The sequence below is a fragment of the Argentina anserina genome, chromosome 1 (genome assembly GCF_933775445.1).
Source record: "Argentina anserina chromosome 1, drPotAnse1.1, whole genome shotgun sequence".
In the NCBI taxonomy this organism is placed as follows: domain Eukaryota; kingdom Viridiplantae; phylum Streptophyta; class Magnoliopsida; order Rosales; family Rosaceae; genus Argentina; species Argentina anserina.
In genome coordinates, this window is record NC_065872.1 from 1,040,059 (window position 1) to 1,060,918 (window position 20,860).

Genomic DNA, 20,860 nt, shown 5'->3' on the forward strand with positions numbered 1-20,860 from the left:
TAGTAAACATTTCAATCTCATATCGGCCACTGCCCTTTGATTCAATTGATTGTACTAAACAGCAAAACACATGGAGGTGGTAATTTGAGATTTCTTTAACGATTCTATGGTTATAGGATGAAGTTGTAAAGTTATCACCTTACACGTGCAATTAGAGATGTAGATAAGAAGGAGCTCCACAGTCTCTAAGGAATGTCACCATCCTAGGTGCCCATCTTAAAGTAATAACATTGTAAAGCATTCTGTTGTGGGATTCTCTTGGAAGCCATCCTACATCAGGTTTACCTGAGTGTAGTCTTGTTTGGTGCAAGTTCATTATCAAAGCTAGTGAAACGACGATGATCAGATTAGTGTTAAGAAATTAACAAACAAACTGAAGGTATTGAACTTGTTAACAAACAAATGATCAGTAGCTTCAACTCTAGTGATTCGAATTCATTCTTCATGTGTAATTGTGTAGTCCATGAAATTAAGCTGGATATGTGAATATGAGTTATAAGAATTATAAGAACTTCATGTGTTGACTGAGAGCTAGACTGCAAGAGAAACAAGACGAGTACGTGAAGCGTGGCTACCCCTGTTTGGGATGAACGGCAGGTCATGTTAAAACGACAAGGCGTAGATTAAAGGAAGATTCGTTCAAACAATACGTTTCTCATCTTATAAACTTTGGTACCTCATTTCCAAAAATAAAAAACTTTGGTACCTCATGTTTTACCAACACATCGGTGTTTTTTTTTTTGGAAAATGAATCACTTCATTTAGGGACACAACCCAATATAGAAAGGTCCAACAACAACTCGAAGCCCTCAATATAAAGAAATAGGAAAATAATCAAGCAATTAGTCTCCACAAAAGCCTAGTATTAGCTGACCACCCTACAAATACAAACTAAAAACTAAGAACATGAGCCCAATAGACCCAGCCAACACAGAAAAACACTAGCAAAAGTCCACATCAGCCGATGTTAACCCCGGAAAGTTGTCGATCATGCAACAGAAGTAGCACCGCACGGGAATGCATTGATGTCCTTGTGACAATCGAATCTCAAAACACCCATGATATGAGACCCAATCTGCAAAATCTATCCACCATAGACACACAAAGAAACTGAAGATCCTTACTGCCGAGATGGAACCAAGAACCAAAAATAGACCAAGAAAACCGACAACACAGATGAAAGAAAAGGGGGTGAAACACCCAATCGCAAAGAGCACCCATAATTCCTAAGGTAAGTGACATGCACTTTATACTCGCAGCCATAGGAAACCTCCGAAACAATATGAGTAGGGGAGCTTATTCAGTGCTCCACCGAAGTATGGACACCATCGCAAAGTTAATTGTCTACTTGACATGTGGCGTCTATGTTTAACATTAAATAAATGCTTTATTTCCTTTTCCATTCTTACCATCTTGGCCTCTTCATCTCTCCTCTTATTTTAAGTAATTGAACACATATGAAAAGTCTATCGAGAAAATTTCAATAGGTCATAAGTTCCAAACATGATCTGAAATGTTGCGGCTTGGAATTTAAAATTCCAAAGAAATTGAAGGTTCCTTCTGGAGGCCAAATCCATAAGTTTACTAAATCGAAACCTGTTTGTGGCATATGCAAAAAGTGGAATCAGCTTGAAAGGGGAACATGGGTTCGGTGATGGTTGCAGGGTATGGGTTCATGCAGAACGCCGATGACCCATTTACATTTTGTCACAAGGCATGGCCTTTAAAATGCAATCATATTGATGTAGTTATGCACTATCTACATTGAAACCCAGGCTAAAAAAGAAGTTTGCACAAACTGAAAAGAATGTTTGAAATCAACAGAATTTTTTGACCTTGCCTTCAACCCTTTTCATTTACCGGAAAATTGAAATCTAGTGGGACATCGATTTAACACAACGTTGTTTCAATCATTATCAATAGAAGACATAAATGGAGATCGTAAGGTAAAAGAGAAAAATTAAATAAATGATTTAATTATTCTTTTATTTAATAGTTTATAGAACAAAGTGGAAAACCACGTGTCAAGTGTACAAAAGTCGATGTCCAATCACCTAAAAAACTGAAGGTGCATTCAATCCGTTCCCTATGAGTAGGGGTAAAAGAGATAGATTGGATAATAGTAATCATAGATCTAAAAGAGATTGATTGACGAAATTGTAAAATTGAAAGGCCGATTGAGGAACGAGGTCCTCCCGATATGGACATAGCCAATTACTAACCACAGGGGATAAAGAGATCACCGAATGATCACCACATCGGGTAAAAGAGATCACATAAGGATTTCAAAAGCTAGAATAAAAGGATGAAAAAATATTGCAAAGCAGGCTAAAGAGGAACCCCTCCCACAACTCAATCCCAAGGTCAAGATTCGGAAGGATCCTAATCTGGGTAAGAGAGAAAGGGGAAGAGGGATGAAGATTGATCTAGTTTCTCTATCTAGATTTTAGAGAGAGAGGCTCTGATGGGGTCAATGCTAAAACTAGGAGAGAACCAATTATGTCATGAATTCTTTTAGGATTAGTTGTTCTGCCCAACTTCATATCGGTGCTGATGTTTGGATTCCAACAGACTTTCGATACTTTTGGTCAACAGCTCCATTACGGAGACTATTAGTTGACAATTTGACAAGGATAATTTCGTCCATCAAGTCTACAGCGCCAATTTTTCTAATTTTTTCCGCCATATTTTTTTGCCTGGAAATTACGCCAATTCCATCACCAATGGTCCTAATCCCCCCCCCCCCCCCTCCCTTTCACATCTACTGCTAAATTCATCGTAGTTAATTTCCCCCCTATAAAAAAAGCCTGCCAAATCCATCATACTAGATGCTTAATTTTTCAATTTGGTATCTTAAATTTGAGGCATGACACAAAATTAGTTCTTGCATAACATCCCCTGTTCAACAAATGTTCCTATATAACATCCCCTGTTCCCAATTTACACAATGATACACACAAAAAATCAAACAAAGCTCACATTTCCATTAATGTCAAAATACAGTTGTTCAATATTCAAAATATCCATTGTCATATAGGGAACTGGACATGGGAGCACACCAAATTGCAAAACACTGTCTAGAAATCTCTAAATTAAACATGGCATCTCATTAAATCACACATTGTCTTAACTACAAATATATTAAAGAGTTCTAATAAACTATTTACTCGGCACCACTAATAGATTGTCAATGTGTTTCATGATCATTTTGAGGTGGTTGATGCACATTCTGAAGTGGTTGTTACATATTTGGAACTTCTTGCTGTTGCTGCTGCACCATTCAAACATACACAAAATAATTCAAAAATCCACAAACCATTCACTGAACCACAAACTTCATTAATATACGAAGTTTCAAATTAGATCTACACTTTCTTTATCTAGAATTAGAGAATCATATCACACTACCGTACACGGGAAAGAGACAGAGAGGAAGTGTAGATTTGAAGATAGAGAGAGTGAATGAAATAGATTAAAGAGAGAGTGAAATGGTTGAATACGATTGAAACATTGGGAAAATTCGAGTATACATCAATGTATGCTATACATTTCACATTCGACAGTTGATATTGTTTTGTGAATGAGATCAAAAAATAATATTTGTTGTCAACCGTCAAATGTATAATGTATAACATACATTGATGTATATACTAGATTAACCCGAAAAATTGAGAGAACCAAGTCTAGTTTAGTTTAGTAATAATGGAATTTCCTAAAGTACCCCTACGGGTTTGAATTATGAATGTCAGAGCTGTTGACCAAAAGTACTGAAAGTCTCTTGGAGTCCAAACATGAGACATGGATGTGAAGTTTGTAAAAGGTTCCAAAGTTTATAAGATGAAAAACGTCATGGCTCGCAAAGTGGCCCACCACAAGAAGTTTCGTTTCCCCCCACCACAAGAGCAGATGAGGACAACCACACACCACCTTCGTTGTTGTCTGAAGTTGAAGAGAATCCAGTCAATCCACGATTCGCTTCACGCGTGACGCAACAGTTCGAATTGCTAATAGCCTTTTGTACTGTAATTAATTAGTTATTTAGAAATTAATTATGGTCTTCGTTTGGAACTTGTGCTCCAAACAAGGAGATAGGCTGGAAGAAAATGTGGGAGATTATAGAAGAGACTATAACTGATATTATCGTCATTTTTTGGATTAGAAAGAGAAGATTCACCATTATACTGATAGTGATTACTACGCAGCCTGGATCATACCATGCAATGGGGAACTACTATCCTTCTTTATCTAGTAGTGTTTTTGTTTTATAGTGAAATTGAGGACATAATCCTACTCGATCATTGTCAACTTGCCAAAAGACACTGTGTTTTTGTACCAGAAATATAAAAACAACTTGAAATTTTTTATCTGAGAATAATATTCTCCTTTTGTTCGCTGAAAAAATAACTTGGACTATCTAATGTAAAATTAATACACGTAGTTCATAACCCCCTGCAACCGCTAACAACTTTTAAATCACATCTTCATACTTATTTGTTTACCTATACATTTTATTTTCTCAATCTTATTTTAGAGGTTGTTTTGAAGGGTTCAATACTAACTCGTTACTCAATCACATATATTAGTGCATACAAGGCGATGAAAGATATATGATTTGATAACTCAACTATTGTGAGCAAATGTAACAAATAACTTTAACAGTATATCACGTCCGACATTGTTTGAAATTTATCATCTATCGTTTTTTTAGTTGATATCGTGTATGCAAAATTCAAATATATCAGCAATTTAGCATCTTCACCTTCAAATCAAATGTCATAATGAGATTAAACACATCAATAACAAGTAATTACTAATTAGGAAAATTCATTCTATGACCTAATTTTGTTCGAATAATTCGAGCTAAGTGGAACTCCTCATCTCTATAGTATTAAAAAGAGTTCTCAACTCTAATCAACAGCCTCGTTCTCCTAGTCAGCAGATCCGACGGCAGATGAGTGCGATCACTAGGTGGCGCTCAACTGCTCACCTCTAATCAAACTTTTTCACTATGAAATAAACACATTCAATAACACTCACTGCCCTACGGAATCTCCGATGCTCGTCCGGCATTGAACTCAGTCTCTCTTTCTCTGGAACAGCAACAATGTCCGTTAACGGAAACCTCAACGGCGATGAAGTGGAATCAATCACGTCGCCGTTAATTTCCCGCCACCACGGCCGGTTCGCGATCAACGACAACACGTCTCAGGTGGCTCTCGTCGGCGCCAACGTCTCGCCGATCGAGAGCCTCGACTACGAGATTTTGGAGAACGAGTTCTTCAACCAGGACTGGCGGAGCCACGACGTCGTCCGCGTCTTCCAGTACATCTTCATGAAGTGGTTCACCTGCTTCCTCGTCGGAATCGTCGTCGGAATGATCGGCTTCTGCAACAACCTCGCCGTCGAGAACATCGCCGGCGTCAAGTTCGTCATCACCTCCAACATGATGCTCGAGCAGAGGTAGAGCCTCACCTAATTTCGCTTCGGAATTTTGATTACGAAATTTTGGATGATAATTTGGGGAATTTTTGTTAGGTTTTGGCTGGCGTTCGTTGTGTTCTTCTCTTATAATTTGGCGCTTACTTTGTTTGCGTCGGCTATCACTGCTATAGTGGCGCCGGCGGCCTCCGGCTCAGGCATACCGGAGGTGAAGGCTTATCTCAACGGAGTTGATCCGCCGGGGATCTTCTCAATTCGGACCTTGATTGTGAAGGTAACATTGCATACTGTGTTGAATTTGCTTAATGTAGCTCAGCAAATATATCAGTTTTTATTAATTTTGAACTTTTGATCATATATGAGTAGAGATTGTCTATGAATTTGATAAGTTGATGAGTACTTTCTGTGCATGAATTTACAAAGTTTTGTAGTGATGGTTTTGCTGGATGTGCAGATAATTGGGAGTATTTCGGCTGTGTCGTCGTCTCTTTTGATTGGGAAGGCAGGGCCAATGGTGCATACTGGTGCGTGTGTTGCTTCGTTGTTGGGTCAGGGTGGATCAAAGAAGTATGGTTTGACATGGAAGTGGCTGCGGTACTTCAAGAATGATCGAGACCGTAGGGATCTTGTTACTTGTGGAGCAGCTGCTGGGATTGCTGCCTCATTCCGATCGCCTGTTGGTGGTCTGTTGTTTGCTCTTGAAGAGATGGCGTCTTGGTACATGTTCTTGCTGTTTGTTCATGTCTGGTCGATATTAATGTGTCTAGAACTCAGCTTTGCATATTGGGCCTAATATGTAGTGCATTTGATTAGACAAGTAAAATTGGAGCTAGTAGCTTTATGTGAAAATACTTCAAATAATTGAATATAAACTAATGTTTTGTTCTGTAGGTGGCGAGGAGCCCTTTTGTGGAGAGCTTTTTTCACAACAGCTGTAATTGCAATTGTGCTTCGAGCTTGGATTGATTTTTGCTTAAGTGGAAAATGTGGGCTATTTGGTACAGGAGGCCTGATCATGTTTGACGTCTATTCATCAGATATATCTTATCACCTGAAAGATGTGCCTCCTGTGCTAGCCCTTGCATTTGTCGGTGGTATATTGGGGAGCTTTTACAATTATCTATTGACAAAAATTCTCCGAATTTACAATTTTATCCATGAGTAAGCATTTTGCTAATGTCTTGCATATTTCAGTGATTTCATAATCTTATAGAACAAAACAGCTTGCTCTGCACTCCTTGTGATTTTTTTTTTCTTCAGGAAAGGCATCATTTACAGAGTTCTTCTTGCTTGCTCAGTTTCCATTTTCACATCTTGTCTTCTCTTTGGATTGCCATGGCTTGCATCTTGCCGGCCTTGCCCACCTGATGCATCAGAAGCCTGTCCTACAATTGGAAGGTCCGGTAACTACAAGAAGTTCCAATGTCCTCCTGGTCACTATAATGACCTTGCCAGCCTCATATTTAACACAAATGATGATGCTATCAGAAATCTTTTTAGTAAGGACACTGATTCTGAGTTTCAATATTCCTCAGTTCTGGTATTTTTAATCACATGCTTTTTCTTGAGTATCATGAGCTATGGGGTTGTTGTTCCTGCTGGTTTGTTTGTACCTGTTATTGTAACCGGTGCATCGTATGGGCGCTTTGTTGGAATGTTGGTGGGTTCGTACACAAATCTCAATCATGGCCTTTATGCTGTGCTGGGGGCTGCTGCATTACTTGGTGGTACCATGAGGATGACTGTGTCGTTGTGTGTGATTATTCTGGAGCTGACCAATAATCTGTTATTGCTACCATTGATAATGCTGGTTCTTCTTGTTTCCAAGACCACAGCAGATGTTTTCAATAGCAACATATATGATCTTATTATGAAAGCCAAGGGTCTTCCATATTTAAAGGGTCATGCTGAACCATATATGAGGCAGCTGACAGTAAGTGACGTAGTGACGGGGCCACTTCAACTTTTTAATGGCATCGAGAAAGTTAGTAATATAGTACATGTTCTCAGAACTACAGGGCATAATGGTTTCCCTGTAATTGATGAGTCTCCACCTCCTGAACCTCCGGTTTTGTTCGGTTTGGTCCTCCGTGCCCATCTTATTGAATTGTTGAAGAAGAAATGTTTTGTGACCACCCCAGTGCGGACAACTACTGATGCCTTTGAACAGATCTCCTCGGATGATTTCGCTAAAAGGGGTTCAGGCAATGGTGACAAGATAGAAGATATAGAACTGACAGAGGAGGAGATGGAAATGTACATAGACTTGCATCCATTTACTAATGCTTCACCCTATACTGTTGTGGAGACCATGTCACTAGCAAAGGCTCTCATACTTTTCCGGCAAGTTGGTTTAAGGCACCTTCTAGTGATACCAAAGATGTCCTCTGTAAGTGATTTCATCCTCCTTATTTGGTATTCTGTAGTATCAACTTTTTCGTTGCGCATCCATTAAATTCTTGTAGTTCACATGACATCCTTGTTCCGTATATGAACTGTCACTATATATTGACTGTAGTTATATGCTTGTATACTAGATTGATAAATGTTGATAATCTTTTTCAATTTGCTCAGTGAGCTTAACCACCAATCTAATTTTGGCCAACTGGAATAAGTACTTGGCTCCAAGTTATCGTATCTGAATGCCAATACGGCACCATGATATATGTGCTCAATATCTAACATTCTTTATATTATATATATATATATTACTTTTACTGTTTACTCGTTCACTCATCTTATTTACTAATTGTTTGTATCCTGCTCATTTTGCAGATAACTCCTATAGTAGGCATATTGACAAGGCACGACTTCATGCCAGAACATATATTTGGCATGCACCCTAGGCTGGTAAGTAGCAAGTCGAAAAGATTAAGATTTCGGCTCCCCCCTGCGAGTAAATTTTTTTAGGGTATCTTAGCATAGATTTAGTTTCCCTTGGGGAAAAGGTACTGTAAATAGTCTTATTTGAGCTACAGTTTCCTTGTCTAGGTTACAAAATCATGACAAGATTTGTTCCATTAATTATCAATCCCTTCATCAGAGTCCAGAGGTCAAGAACTGCTAAAGACCAGTAGCTTATATCATGCACTAAACATCATTAAACTGGAAATAATGGAACAAAGTTTTCTCATGGTGTATCACCAATCGTGGCAGTTTTGCTCTCTAATGTAGACATGTAGTATACATACATAGCGGAACAGTAAAGTTCAGGTGATCTATAGTAGTCTACATCCACTCTTTTGGGATTTCCTGTTAAAGAACCTCCGGTCTTTGTTGCACTTTGCAATTTACACCTTGGTTAGAATCTGACGGTTTTGAACTTTTGACATAAGTGAGCAATATGCTTATTATGGTTCATTCAAAGAGTCCAATAAACAGAAATGAGCGAATTAGTCTTTCCATCTTTCAATCACAACTTTATCGGATACCAATGTTCTCAACGTACAAGTATCTAATGTTTTGGAGTTAAGAATGACGCTGAGGAAAAGGCATATATGAAAACCAAACCGTGTCCTCGAGCCAAATATACTTTTTACAGGGCAGTTCAATACAGCTCTGATTGAATCAGAGGGAGGGATGGGGATGCCTCTTGCAATGCCACTACTCTCTTTTGAGACTTTTAAGGTAGTCCGCTCGTATTGTCCACAGCTGCTCTCCCACGGTTTTCATGTCTGGCCGATCAGCTCGAACTGGGGCTGCACACTGGATAGCCAAATCAAATATTTTCATCAATACGTCTGCATCTACAGTCTCCTCTATCACAGGATCAATCAATTCCATCGTTAGTCCTTCATTCAACTTTTTGAATGCCTGCGCATGTTAAGAGAAGACCCGTATATTAGTATCACAGTTGAGCTGCATTTTGTTGCTTCATGTTCTACTTCTCAAGTAGTGCTACAAAATCTATTACTAATCACTACTCAGTAATCAAGGGAAGGGAAGGGACGGGAATACAAGATCCTTACCCATCTGAGAGTGACTCGCTCTTCAACCGGTCTCTTCAGCTCCACTGGACGGCGACCTGTCACAATTTCTATAAGTAATATCCCAAATGAGTAGACATCACTTTTGACTGTGAGTTGATATGTTTTCATGTACTCCGGGTCTAGGTAGCCAACAGTTCCTTTCACTTTTGTCGAAATGTGTGTTCGATCGGTATCCATTGGGCCAAGCCTGGCAAATCCGAAATCAGCAACTTTGGCTCTCATACTTTCTGTCAGAAGAATGTTGGATGACTTCACGTCTCGATGGATGATTGGCTTTTCTAATTTAAGATGAATAACAGCTTGGGGATCAGTTTAGTTGCCAAATGCACATCAATAAAATACAATGAAGAATGTTCTTACCTGCGTATAGATGAAGATAAGTTAGGGCATGAGCAACATCAATGGCAATTTCAAGTCGCTGATTGAACTCCAAGGCTTTCCCAAGCTGACCTGTAAGTGTAGCAACACGGTTATTTATGATATCATTACTTCATATGTAAAGTTACTTAGTTTTATGTACCAGTAGCTTACCATCCAGATGTTCTCTAAGATTACCATTCGGCACATACTCTGTGATGATAAGTCGTTCATTTCCTTCATCCACATAACCTAGTAGCTTTACAAGATTCCGATGATCAATTTTGGCCAGAAGATCAACTTCGCTACTGAATTCGGTTTGCAAATTCTCAAAGAGTTCCTGTGTCAAAGTTTCCATGTTCATTTAGACGGGAGTAAAAAGAAATAATAAATATCAATATCGATACAGTCAACTCAACTTATGTGGAAAATTACCAAGTTGAAAACAAAAGCTACGGAGAAAATCCCTACTATGCAAGTCTCCAATCCACTACTCCTACTATTAACAAAATGAGTGAATCATGAACAACTGCAAGTGCCCAAGTAGTGATACCAGTGTTTTATTAGCTAGGATGTCAACGTTGATGGTATTTCCATTCATAAGCAAACCGATAAACATCAGCTTTCACTAATATCCACAACAAAGTTTCTAGATTATGAACTGTCAATACCTTCTTTGCACGTTTTATAGAAACAACTTGGCCATCAGCCAGCCGAGCTTTGTAGACAGTTCCAAAACCACCTTCACCTATAAGTTGTGATTTTGAGAAGTTGCGGGTTGCCCTGGCAATCTGACTCAAATTGAGATAAACAGAACCAAGTCTACTTAGTTTTGGAGAGTTTGTATATCTAGGACTAGGTGGTACACGATGTGGACTGGCTGTATATCTAGGACTAGGTGGTACACGGTGTGGACTGGCTGATATCTTTTCAGCGGCATGGGGTTTCACTTCAAAAGAAGGTGAATTATCCACTGCAAAAGAATAGTCAATTTTAGCATAACAATATATAGAAATAAAAAGGTCATATTAAGGAAAAAACTAATTTAAGATGGACACAGAAGTGCAACAGTGTACATAATTGTAAACATATCACTATAACAGCATGGACAGGTCAGATAGTACTGTTAATCTAACATTTGAACGAATGCATTTAAATGGTAACACGGAGCATTTGGTCACGCTATCATATGACAACCTGATATGTGATAACCTGGAGTTAGTACTAAACGCTTGAGATGTAAGAGACTTACTTGAATTTGTGTCCTTAGCAAGAGCATTGTGAGCAGTTTCTCTCCTTTTCTTATAGAAGCAGGGACAAAGGAAAACACAACACACCAACAACGCTCCACTTGCTGCGATTCCAACTGTTTTGGTCGTGAACATATATAAGTCTTTTCCATGATGGATAGGGGATCCATCCTTGGGCTCGTTATGCATAAGTTTTCTTGCTGTTTTGAAGGAAAAATCAACTGCAAAGAAGCAACACTTGATAAATGTCCGAAAACTTGAATACCAATCTTGTATTTTCAACAGCATCATAGAAACAAGAAAACGCAGGCAACATTGAGTATCAGAGCATACCTAGTGAAAGGACCAGTCCACAATATCTTCTTCCAATGTCGCCCTCCAACATGCAACCATTTGCATAGTATTTTTGAAGAGAATCACAGTATAAAAATTTCTGTACTGAATCCCCATTTATGTAAAACAAGTCCTGACCATTAGAATTCGTATAAGCAAACTGGTCCTTACAAACCTCCGGCTGTAGGACGAAAGCAGAGGCAGGGATTGCCGGCAATTGTATCAACAGCAACAAACTCAACATACTTAATGCCATTCTCAACAAAATATAATGTGCAATTTCCATTTTCTCAATGAAACGATAAGAAAGCATCTCTATAACCTTCTATTCTTCTTATCACCACAGACCTTTTCACATTCTCCAGGAGCCATATGTACTTCCAAATATAAATATCCCGCAGATGACTAATACAAGTTCAACTACTCCATACCCTTTATATACGCATGATCAGACCACCATCACTTCAAAATCCAACCAAACTCTACAAAGTACAAACAACAGAATCAAGATCAAAGTCACTGCTAACTTTCTTCTTTATCAGAATGAGCCTTTCCAAACTGCTGCATACAAACCAAGTCTAATCCACAACCATTCACTCAATACCAAGAATTCAGAACCTCAAACTCATGATACACAAAATTAAATCTTCAAGATCCAAATGATTAAAGACAAGCTCCTACCAATCAAAACAACAAAAACCAATCCAAACCCAGATGCCCAAACACCTCAAAGAACCAAAAAGCTTGAATCTTTAACTGAACATCTTACTGGATTTAGAAAAATCAAAATCCTGCAAGTCTCAGAAACCCAACATCCACAAAAGCTCTATACAAAGAGCAAGACAAGAGCTTCAAACACAATCCAATCAGCAGAATAGGGAAAAAGGGAAAGAGCATCTGAATAAAGAGAACACAAACCTGAACAGAGAGAGAGAGAGAGAGAGACAGACTATAGAGGCGGCTATGGCTTTAGCTATGTGTTAGCTAAAGCTAGCTGAAACCAAAACTGATGAATATATAGAAACAAAGACCGGCCTTGAAACACAAAGCAAGGAAGATGGTGGATTCTAATGGCCGTCTTTGTGTGAGAGTTGCATTAATGTATTGAAACATTGAAAATACAACCTCAAATTTGGACAAAGTGTTCAATGTTTCGTGTTTGACCGTTGTGAAACTACACAGATGATCCTGCGTCGAGTCCAACTACTCAGGGGGCTTTTGGCCATTTTCTTGCTATATTTTACACGATAATGGTCATGCCACCTTTTATTTTTCTTTGTATCTTGATAAGGATCAATTATTATTGTAATGGAGAATCTTGCTGTTAAATAGAGTCCATCAGTCTGGTGTCATCGAATAAAATTTCATGTTGTCATCACTTTGATCAACTGAAAATTGGTGTGGAAAGATGTTCAATTTTCTAGGTACAAAGATCATGAGAGATAGTGTGTAACATCATTTTCGTTGTACTACTTATTTACACTACTAAATATTGATTAGTAATACACCGGAACCAAGAAAAATGGTGATATTATTTCAAAAAAGAAAAAGAAAAATGGTGATATGGTTTTCCTTATCAGCTCTATTATTATTACGAACAGAATAAGAAAAGGAATTCCCTATATAATGGAATAGCCAAAGCCACTCTCAAGCCAAAACAAAGAAACATCCTCCATCGAAAAACCGAACCCTCTCTTTATCTTCTCTCTCGGCGATGTATATCAGGTGCGATTCCAACTAACGAAGACCGCGTCAAGGACAGGCCGATCTACGTAAGGGTACTTCCTGGTACGTCATTGAGGAGAAGCAATCATCACTATCGTTTACCAATGAAGTGACCGGATGTAAATCTGATAAAGACACAGTCAGGCGACTCCCTCTTCCCGAAAAAGGTTTGTATACGAACAACGTTGCTGTTATAAACTCCCGTGTGTATCTGATTGGTGGTGATTCGTATACTCGTGCACATGCGATGACAGCTCTCTTGGATATCTTCATCTTGATTTGAATTTGGATTTGGGAGTAGAAGAATGGAGCGTAGGTGGTGGGAAACATACAGAACATCAATACGAGGGAGGCGTAGTTGTTGGTCATGACGGTTCTGTTTATTCTTTGGGACCTAGGGTTTATCGACTCCGTCCCGGCGCCGATAGTTGGGAGATGTTACCGACACCGCCGCAAGGCCCCAATCCCAGGCACAACGGTTTACGCTGGACACGTCGTCTTGGTATCACTAACTAAAAATTTATTGGAGAATGCAGAATAATGAATTGTATAATGAAAATTGAAATAATTTAGAACCACAAGCGGAAAATAATAAATAATAGAGAACACCAGAATTTAACGTGGTTCGGTAAAATACCTACGTCCACGAGTAACAACAATAAAGAACCTCTACTATATAAACAAATGTTACACTCAGAGAAACACTACTTCAACACTCACACTTGAAAGGATACACTCTCACAATCACTTTTTTTTTTGGTACACATACAAAACTCTATACTTAAAGTTTTATCTCTATCTCTCACTCTTGATAACACACAAGATGATCTCTCCGGTATGGTACAACATTGCACCATTTCTCGTGCTTTTACATAGACAATTGGCTCCATGCACACACCATGCACTTAACATGCACTAGAAAGCAAAGTCAAGTTTTCTCCTCATTATATGCTCAATGTTGACATACTCATTAATACATGTTTCCTCTAACCTTCAACAATTGCAGCTTCAAGCTTCAACAATTTCCACTCGGTCCTATAGCCTACAAGGTAGCTATAGCTTCTTCAATTAATAGGTCACCAAAGCAATAATTCCTCATGCTTTCTATGTGTAATTCACTACATGATTTCTCACTTCCATTAAGGAGGGAATGACCCATCAAAACTTTACATCTACTCTGTAGGAGGAGGTGGACGTAATAACAATGCCAATGCCATGCTTTCTTTTGATTTGGAGTCAAATAAGTGGGATGTGCTTGATGACAACTTAGAGGGTGATTGATCTCCTGGCGTGGTGCTTTGCGAGGATCGATATTTGTTTTCTTCTGGCACTAGGAGTCCTCGACTCAAACTAGAAGAAGTCAAGTTATTGGCAACGAGGAGGTGGGATCAAGTGGAGGTGTGGGAGGAGGAGGTGTCTATAACATATGTTTTTGATCTGGAAAAACGTCGATAGCTATCTGAACCAGTTTAGGGACTCCCGAATGATGGACGCGAGTTTCCTGAACCTTACCGGCGATTAGGAGATGAATTTAATGCGTCATTATCTCCACAGTTATTCCAGATAAAAAAGGACGACGATCACTACTTGGCTTTGTTGTGGGATTCTTTTGGCGGGTTTAATTGTGAACTTACTTGGTGTAAGTTCACGAAAATTCTTACATTCACTCCGTGAATATTCACATGTCATTAAAACTAATGACGTGGCATAATATGAGTCACAATTTGAGTTAAATATTAAAAAAAATTGACTGACTCTGTTGTGCAAATGTGTAACACTTGCTTTTAGCAAATATGAGGTGAACCTCCACGGGATAGATGGAAGAACCTCCGGTGAGTTCATGCTTGACGTCTGTACTACTACCACCGTTGATATCCCGCACTTTTCTGCCGATTCACTGTCAAGTTATTATATTGCAAGTACTTTTTTAATACTGCTTCAGCTAAACTATTTCAGATAAGATTATGCCTGCTATAATATTGTTTTAAGAATCTGAACTTTTCACTTAATCATTATTATGCAAAAACTTACAAATCTCTACAGCGTTGTGCTTCTTGATTAATCTCCTTAACACTAATGCGGCTGGTTTCAGCATGTCATTCAGTCATTGTTTCAAAGGTGTTATGACATTGTTGTTAGGTTTACTGTTGGATTTAGTGTTATTTTATGAATCCATGCTTCTTCAAATGCTTTTTGTTACATAGCTGTTTCACCTGTTTGATCTATGATAACCATATAATTCTGATAAACTCATGAGGTAGTATCGGTGATGCCAATGCTATGCTTTCTTTCGATTTGAACCTAAGCAAGTGGGATGTGCTTGCATGGGCGGATCCATGTGGTAGGTTGTTTGGGCTCAAGCCGACAGAGTTGAAGAATATATAATAAGTTAGTACACATAAGTAATGAAAGTAGTGATGGTTCAGTTGGTAAACTACCTAATTTATTTTCCTCTATGTCCAAGTTTCGAATCATCTTTCTAGCATTTCTCATCTACTTAGTTTTTTTATCTAAACCCTACATATAGTTTTCTCTAAACGCTTAAGGTATGATATACATTTTTTTCTTTTCCTTCCCTTTTGCTTTCTCTGGTACATATATTTTGAAAAAATGTTTTGCTAAATTTGAACTTTCAATTATATGAATTCTGAAAATGTCTTCTTATATATATCATTGCAACAACAAAAGAATTTTCTTTTAACGAGTAAAGCAAATATATATGTATCAAGAAATTGCAAAAAAAAAATTACACTTCTAATTAGCCTAGACAGGTTTCTGATCCTGGATACGCCATTGTGTGCTTGACCACGACTTGTGGGGTGATTGGTCTCCCGGCGGGGTGCTTTACGAGGACCGCTACTTGTTTTCTTTTGGCACTAGGAGTCCTAAAATGAAACATAAACCCAAGAGCATGACGAGGAATGTTCCGGTGGAGATGCCGGAAGAAATGGTTCCTGGAATATATGTTTAATTATGATCTTAATTAAACAGGCTCAATGGCTACCGGAACCAGTTCGAGGTCTCCCCGGTGATGAAACCGTGCTTCCTTATGCTTACCAGCCGTTACCAGAAGCACCTAATCCCCCAAAATTTTCTCCACAATTGTGTCAGACCAAAACGGACGACGTCGAGTCGACGATCACCACTTGACTTTGTGAGGATATTGTCTGCTTGATGAGGGCACCTGCGACATGCTCAATTGTGCTGTAGGGATGTAAGCACTTACGCCCTATAACATTCCCTTGTCATTTGCTATTAATTTGCTTAGGGTTCTTGTTTAGAAATCAGTTGTTATTGTTGTGATAGCTACCTTTAGTATTTATTTTTCTTTTTTGCACTTTGCAAATCTTCATATCGATTTTTCAAGTTTCGAATTGAATAAACTACAGAGACATGATACGAATTAAGGTGTTAATTAATGGATCATTCTGAAAGTTTTCAACTAATGCTCGACTCTGATGTATACTAACCACATGATAGCAACAATATGAAAAATGAAGGCAGTTAATTACTAGCTAGGCAATGCCATCTCTGTTTGGCTTATTTCATCAGACATCAGCTGGCTTTACAAATTCTTCCAACACGTCTGTGCCATTCAGTCATCAACTGCAAAATGAATCCATTATGAATAACATTAGGAACAAGTACTGCTTTCTCATTATATTCTGATAGGAGCAAATGTAATACATTAATTACATTCACTCGAACCATAAAAATGGTGATGATTTGCCTTAATGGTGTCACAATATTTTCATGTGGTGTTGATTTTTCTAAGGTACAGAGCATGAGAATTATTGTGTAACAGCACATAGGCAGTGTATACATGCGAATCTCTTCATTTGTTGTATTATGTATTATTCATTTCCTCCATGATTAGATGTGACTTGATCGATTGAGTAACCATATAATCATATAAAAAGAGCAACTAGGGCACCATGGAACTTTGCTTAAACTTGAATTGTATTTTGTTATTGTTGCCCTATATTACAACTTACAAGTTAATTTTCTAAATCTCCCTGGGCCTTGTTTAGGGTTTAGGGTTAATTGGATACAAAGACAAGTTGGGTTAATTATGATTAAGAAACTTGGGCCTTGTTTCTAAGCGGGAGTCCACTTAAGATTTCAAACCCCGAGAACTATATAAAAGCCTGAAGAAATCCACAGAATCACTAAAATGTTCAAAAAATCGGTACCAAAATCGCGATCGGCGATTTCATCCTCCGGTCACTTCTTGCACAAAATCCGGTGACTTCCACAAGCCTCAGGCACCACCGGGCCAGAAGAAGGTAACTTAACAACGTCTCTGAATTTCGCTCTCTCTGTCTAAACCCTAATTCTAACTCCGGCAGCGTCTGATGTTCTCCCTAAAATCATCGCTTCAGATCAGGCCGAGATGGACGAGACGGCGAAAGAATCAAATTACGGAGGCGGCGGTGCGGAATTTGAACCGGTTGCGGTCTCCGATGACCGGATTTGTGAGCTTGATGTTCCGGAAAGGAATCAGGTCTGTTCAATTTGAATGGTGAAATATAAATTGAATCATTTTAATGTGTTTAATCTTTTTGTTAATTTTGTATCCATTTATTTGTAGATGTATGATGGATTTAATGTTAGCTTAGATGAAGAGAGTAAGTGGATATGTGATCAACTAGCAAATGGTACATTATTGGGCAAAAAGAAGGGCTTCTTTTCGTTCTTTACGTTTTGCGAAAGCAAGGCGAGTGGTGTGGAGTTTGATCCATTAAGGATGACATTGTTAGGTTTTTGGAGCTTCAGCATGTGCAGAAGTTGGATGTGAGTTAGAGTTTTTGTTTTTTTGTATTCTATAAGCAGGGGAATTCAGGCGTTAATGAATACGATTGATTTTTCGTGTTAGTTGGTTTCAGATTCCGTTTATTGCTTTGTATCGGAAAGAGGAGTGCACAAGTTTATTGAAGGATCCGGAACAGATTGGATTGGATGGTGAACATAATCAGAAAGCACCTACGCAGCTTAAGTGGCACAAGGTACTTGTAAATTGTAATGACACTGAAAATGTCTAGAATTGTGCAGTCAAGAGTGAACAACCAAGTGTTGATGAAATCTTTCATCTGCTTACTGGTTTGAATGATGACGACGTTTGTGAAGGACGAATTGTGCAGTCAAGAGTGTACTCGGTGTGTTTTTCTAGTGCAAATTGTATGACTGAATTTGGAGTGGTGGGTACGCTCCGGAGAGAAGACTTTTTAGATGATGGAAGGCGTGGTAGAGGCTTGGATAAAGAGCTGAAGAAGGGTGATGTCATCAGTTGCAAGATCAAAACTGTTAAGAAGAGGCCCTTTGAGTTTCAGATAATGCTTAGTTATGAATATTATCCACAATCTTGATAATGCCGATGATCTTGCGTAAAAGTGTATGGGTTACATCGTATGTTACATGAAAATGTTTATGATGTTGTTCCTAGTTCCTACTGCTATTATAGTACTGGAAATTATAAGGCTAAGTTTTGTACACGTTTTCGTTTTCCTTTTGTACAATTGAAGATCGAAATTGGTCTGAAAATCCTTTGAGCAAGTTACCACCCCTGCTGGGTATCATACTATCATATGTGCCTGTGATTCCTTATCCAATTTTCTTTCATGTGTGGATGGGTTTGAATTAATCTAGCTAGGAAGAAGCCAAATTGCCATCCAAATATCTATTCTAAACTATCCTACATAGCATTTTCATGCAAAAAGAGCCTTAAAGCTACAAGTGAAAGGTCAAGTTGTATGCGTAACTTTTTGGATTGTTATGTTTACGTCAACAAAATAATCGATGAGATTAAATAGAGGCAAAATTTAACCTAAAAAAAAACAAATTCACTATCATAGGAAATTATCGCTTTAAAGATGAACTTGAGCACGAATGACATGAACAAACAACGTGATAATTTTATGTTTACCGGATCATAATCACAATTAGAGTTCTTGATGTCACTTGCATGTGATCTGAAATTGTGGTTTCGTTTTTCTTTCTTGATTATATGTTTACCCGAAAGCTAAACATGCATATAACTGATATAAGTAACATGCATAGAGCAGAAGCAAATAAAGCCACCCAATAGAGTCATGTTCTTTAAGGCCTACGTTGTTGGCACCAATCTGGAATTTGGAGTAGACGTGTACCAATTTCGCAAAATATTTTTCTGGAATCGTATAACTCTTTCTGGGATTCTTGCAATAGTATTTGTTATCTTGGTTGGAGAGGTGAAGCCAAGAAAGAAGAGGTCACTCAATAATTATTTAGGGGACTCAATTCATTCATGTATTTCTTGACATTTCATTATATAATAATAATACAACTGATCGGATCGTAGTTGTTTTGGATTATGTGTGGTGTTCCAATTGGTGCTTAACATCTGTTAGCTTGGGATAGAAAGATTCGTCATGTGATAATAACATGAGCACTAAACTTTGCCTACCCATTAATTTGTGGCTTTTGCAAATAGAAAAATTAAAACACATCTTTGGATTGGATGTGAGCACTTTCATATGATTTATTCGAAATAAGCTTGAGCTTGATTTTGCTTGGCACATGTACGAACAAGTTGGAAGTATAAAAAGAATATTCTATATTTTTCTCGACAAGGATATATTTTTTACTTGCATCAAAAGAATCATATTCTATGTACCAAAAAAAATCATATTCTAGTTTAGTTTAATTTCAAATGAACTGTTCACGGTCTTTCCTCTTCCTTAAGCGAGGGTTTAGATTGTAAGTGGGTAGGGTTGGTCGTGTCTTTCAGTATACATGTTTATGATGCATGTCATTTTCATAAATTATTTAAATGTCGGTTCTTTTCTGGGTGTAAATGTAACGGGGAGGTTGTCTTTACAAATATAATGGAGGTTTTGATATGTGATGTTATTGTAGCGGTTCTCTTCTTGAGATTGATGGTGAGTACGTATAAACTATTTATGGAATCCGTTTTAATTAGTTCGAGATTAGACTTTTTTAGCTCATATATATAAAAAATCGTTCATTTTATTTTGTTATCTCAGCCAATCTCAAAATCTACGATTTTGATTTCATTTTCAACATTAGTAATTTTATAACAGTTACCAAGTGCGACCTTATGCTAATGTGATATGAGAAGGATAGCTATCAAATTAAGCTTGACAGTTCCTTTAAAAAAAAGAAGAAGAATTTAAGCTTGACAGTTAACTCGTTAAACTACAACTCCCAAGAATATTATCAGAAGATTCCCTAAATGTCGCTATATTTATTATTGAGTTTAAAGCTCTCTCTCTTTTTTACTCAATCATAAGTCGACGTGTGCTGGACACTCGCAATTGTACGAGGAAAAAGTTTCAACTCCCCACATTTCCCCGCCACCTGTCCGGACAAAGAAGAAGCATTTTGGACAAAAATGCCCTCCCAACACTAGTACACTCTTTTACCCCACCTACTCTTGTTGAAAATTTGAAAGTAACATCTTAACCAAAGTTTTACTCAGTTGAACTTAAAGTTTTACTGAGTTGAACTTAAATTTGGTGTGAGCAAAATAAGTTTTGAATTTGTTGTGAGTAAATTAGTTTTTGAATTCGTTGTGATAGAAAATAATTTAGGTGTTTGATAAACTATTTTTAATTTTATAAGTACTATGAGTTTGCATGATTATCATACTAGACATAAATCTTGTAACCAAAATCCTTCGTTTAACAACATTGTTCTACACTTTTACCATGTACGATTCAAGTAAAATTAATAAACTAGTAAAAAAATTAAAAATATATAGATGCAATT

General features: G+C 37.9%; 2 protein-coding genes and 1 long non-coding RNA gene across 5 annotated transcripts; 2 read left to right on the forward strand and 1 right to left on the reverse strand.

Annotated features, from left to right (window-relative positions):
• Window positions 1-5,092: 5,092 nt before the first annotated feature.
• On the forward strand, window positions 5,093-8,533 carry LOC126784117 (putative chloride channel-like protein CLC-g). Its single transcript, XM_050509608.1, has 6 exons — window positions 5,093-5,460; window positions 5,536-5,713; window positions 5,894-6,156; window positions 6,331-6,600; window positions 6,700-7,828; window positions 8,215-8,533. The coding sequence occupies exons 1-6, from the start codon at window positions 5,105-5,107 to the stop codon at window positions 8,347-8,349; spliced, it is 2,331 nt and encodes a 776-aa protein (XP_050365565.1). The 5' UTR covers window positions 5,093-5,104; the 3' UTR covers window positions 8,350-8,533.
• A 288-nt stretch (window positions 8,534-8,821) lies between these two features.
• On the reverse strand, window positions 8,822-12,489 carry LOC126805118 (calmodulin-binding receptor-like cytoplasmic kinase 3). Of its 3 annotated transcripts, none has more exons than XM_050532223.1 (8): window positions 12,287-12,489; window positions 11,369-11,850; window positions 11,038-11,256; window positions 10,457-10,758; window positions 9,960-10,125; window positions 9,789-9,878; window positions 9,408-9,706; window positions 8,822-9,252 (listed from the first exon to the last, which is right to left on the reverse strand). In XM_050532223.1, exons 2-8 carry the CDS (start codon window positions 11,679-11,681, stop codon window positions 9,043-9,045), a joined length of 1,599 nt encoding a protein of 532 aa, XP_050388180.1. In that variant the 5' UTR covers window positions 11,682-11,850; window positions 12,287-12,489; the 3' UTR covers window positions 8,822-9,042. The 3 variants fall into 3 exon arrangements, with proteins under 3 accessions (XP_050388180.1, XP_050388179.1, XP_050388181.1); XM_050532222.1 differs by having other exon boundaries at window positions 11,369-12,194; XM_050532224.1 differs by lacking the exon at window positions 12,287-12,489 and adding an exon at window positions 12,050-12,277.
• On the forward strand, window positions 10,495-11,235 carry LOC126790472 (uncharacterized). Its single transcript, XR_007671732.1, has 2 exons — window positions 10,495-10,644; window positions 10,684-11,235. It is a non-coding gene; the product is annotated as an uncharacterized LOC126790472 (long non-coding RNA).
• Window positions 12,490-20,860: the final 8,371 nt, after the last annotated feature.

Excerpts from the sequence above, each read along its gene's own strand:
- LOC126784117 (XM_050509608.1), top strand. The coding sequence starts at position 5,105 with ATGTCCGTTAACGGAAACCTCAACGGCGATGAAGTGGAATCAATCACG. Across the intron at positions 5,714-5,893 it reads TTCGGACCTTGATTGTGAAG|ATAATTGGGAGTATTTCGGC; the intron begins GTAACATTGCAT and ends CTGGATGTGCAG. Across the intron at positions 6,157-6,330 it reads CTTGAAGAGATGGCGTCTTG|GTGGCGAGGAGCCCTTTTGT; the intron begins GTACATGTTCTT and ends TTTGTTCTGTAG.
- LOC126805118 (XM_050532223.1), bottom strand. The coding sequence starts at position 11,681 with ATGCTTTCTTATCGTTTCATTGAGAAAATGGAAATTGCACATTATATT. Across the intron at positions 10,759-11,037 it reads TGCTAAGGACACAAATTCAA|TGGATAATTCACCTTCTTTT; the intron begins GTAAGTCTCTTA and ends ATTCTTTTGCAG. Across the intron at positions 9,879-9,959 it reads TCTTAGAGAACATCTGGATG|GTCAGCTTGGGAAAGCCTTG; the intron begins GTAAGCTACTGG and ends CTACACTTACAG.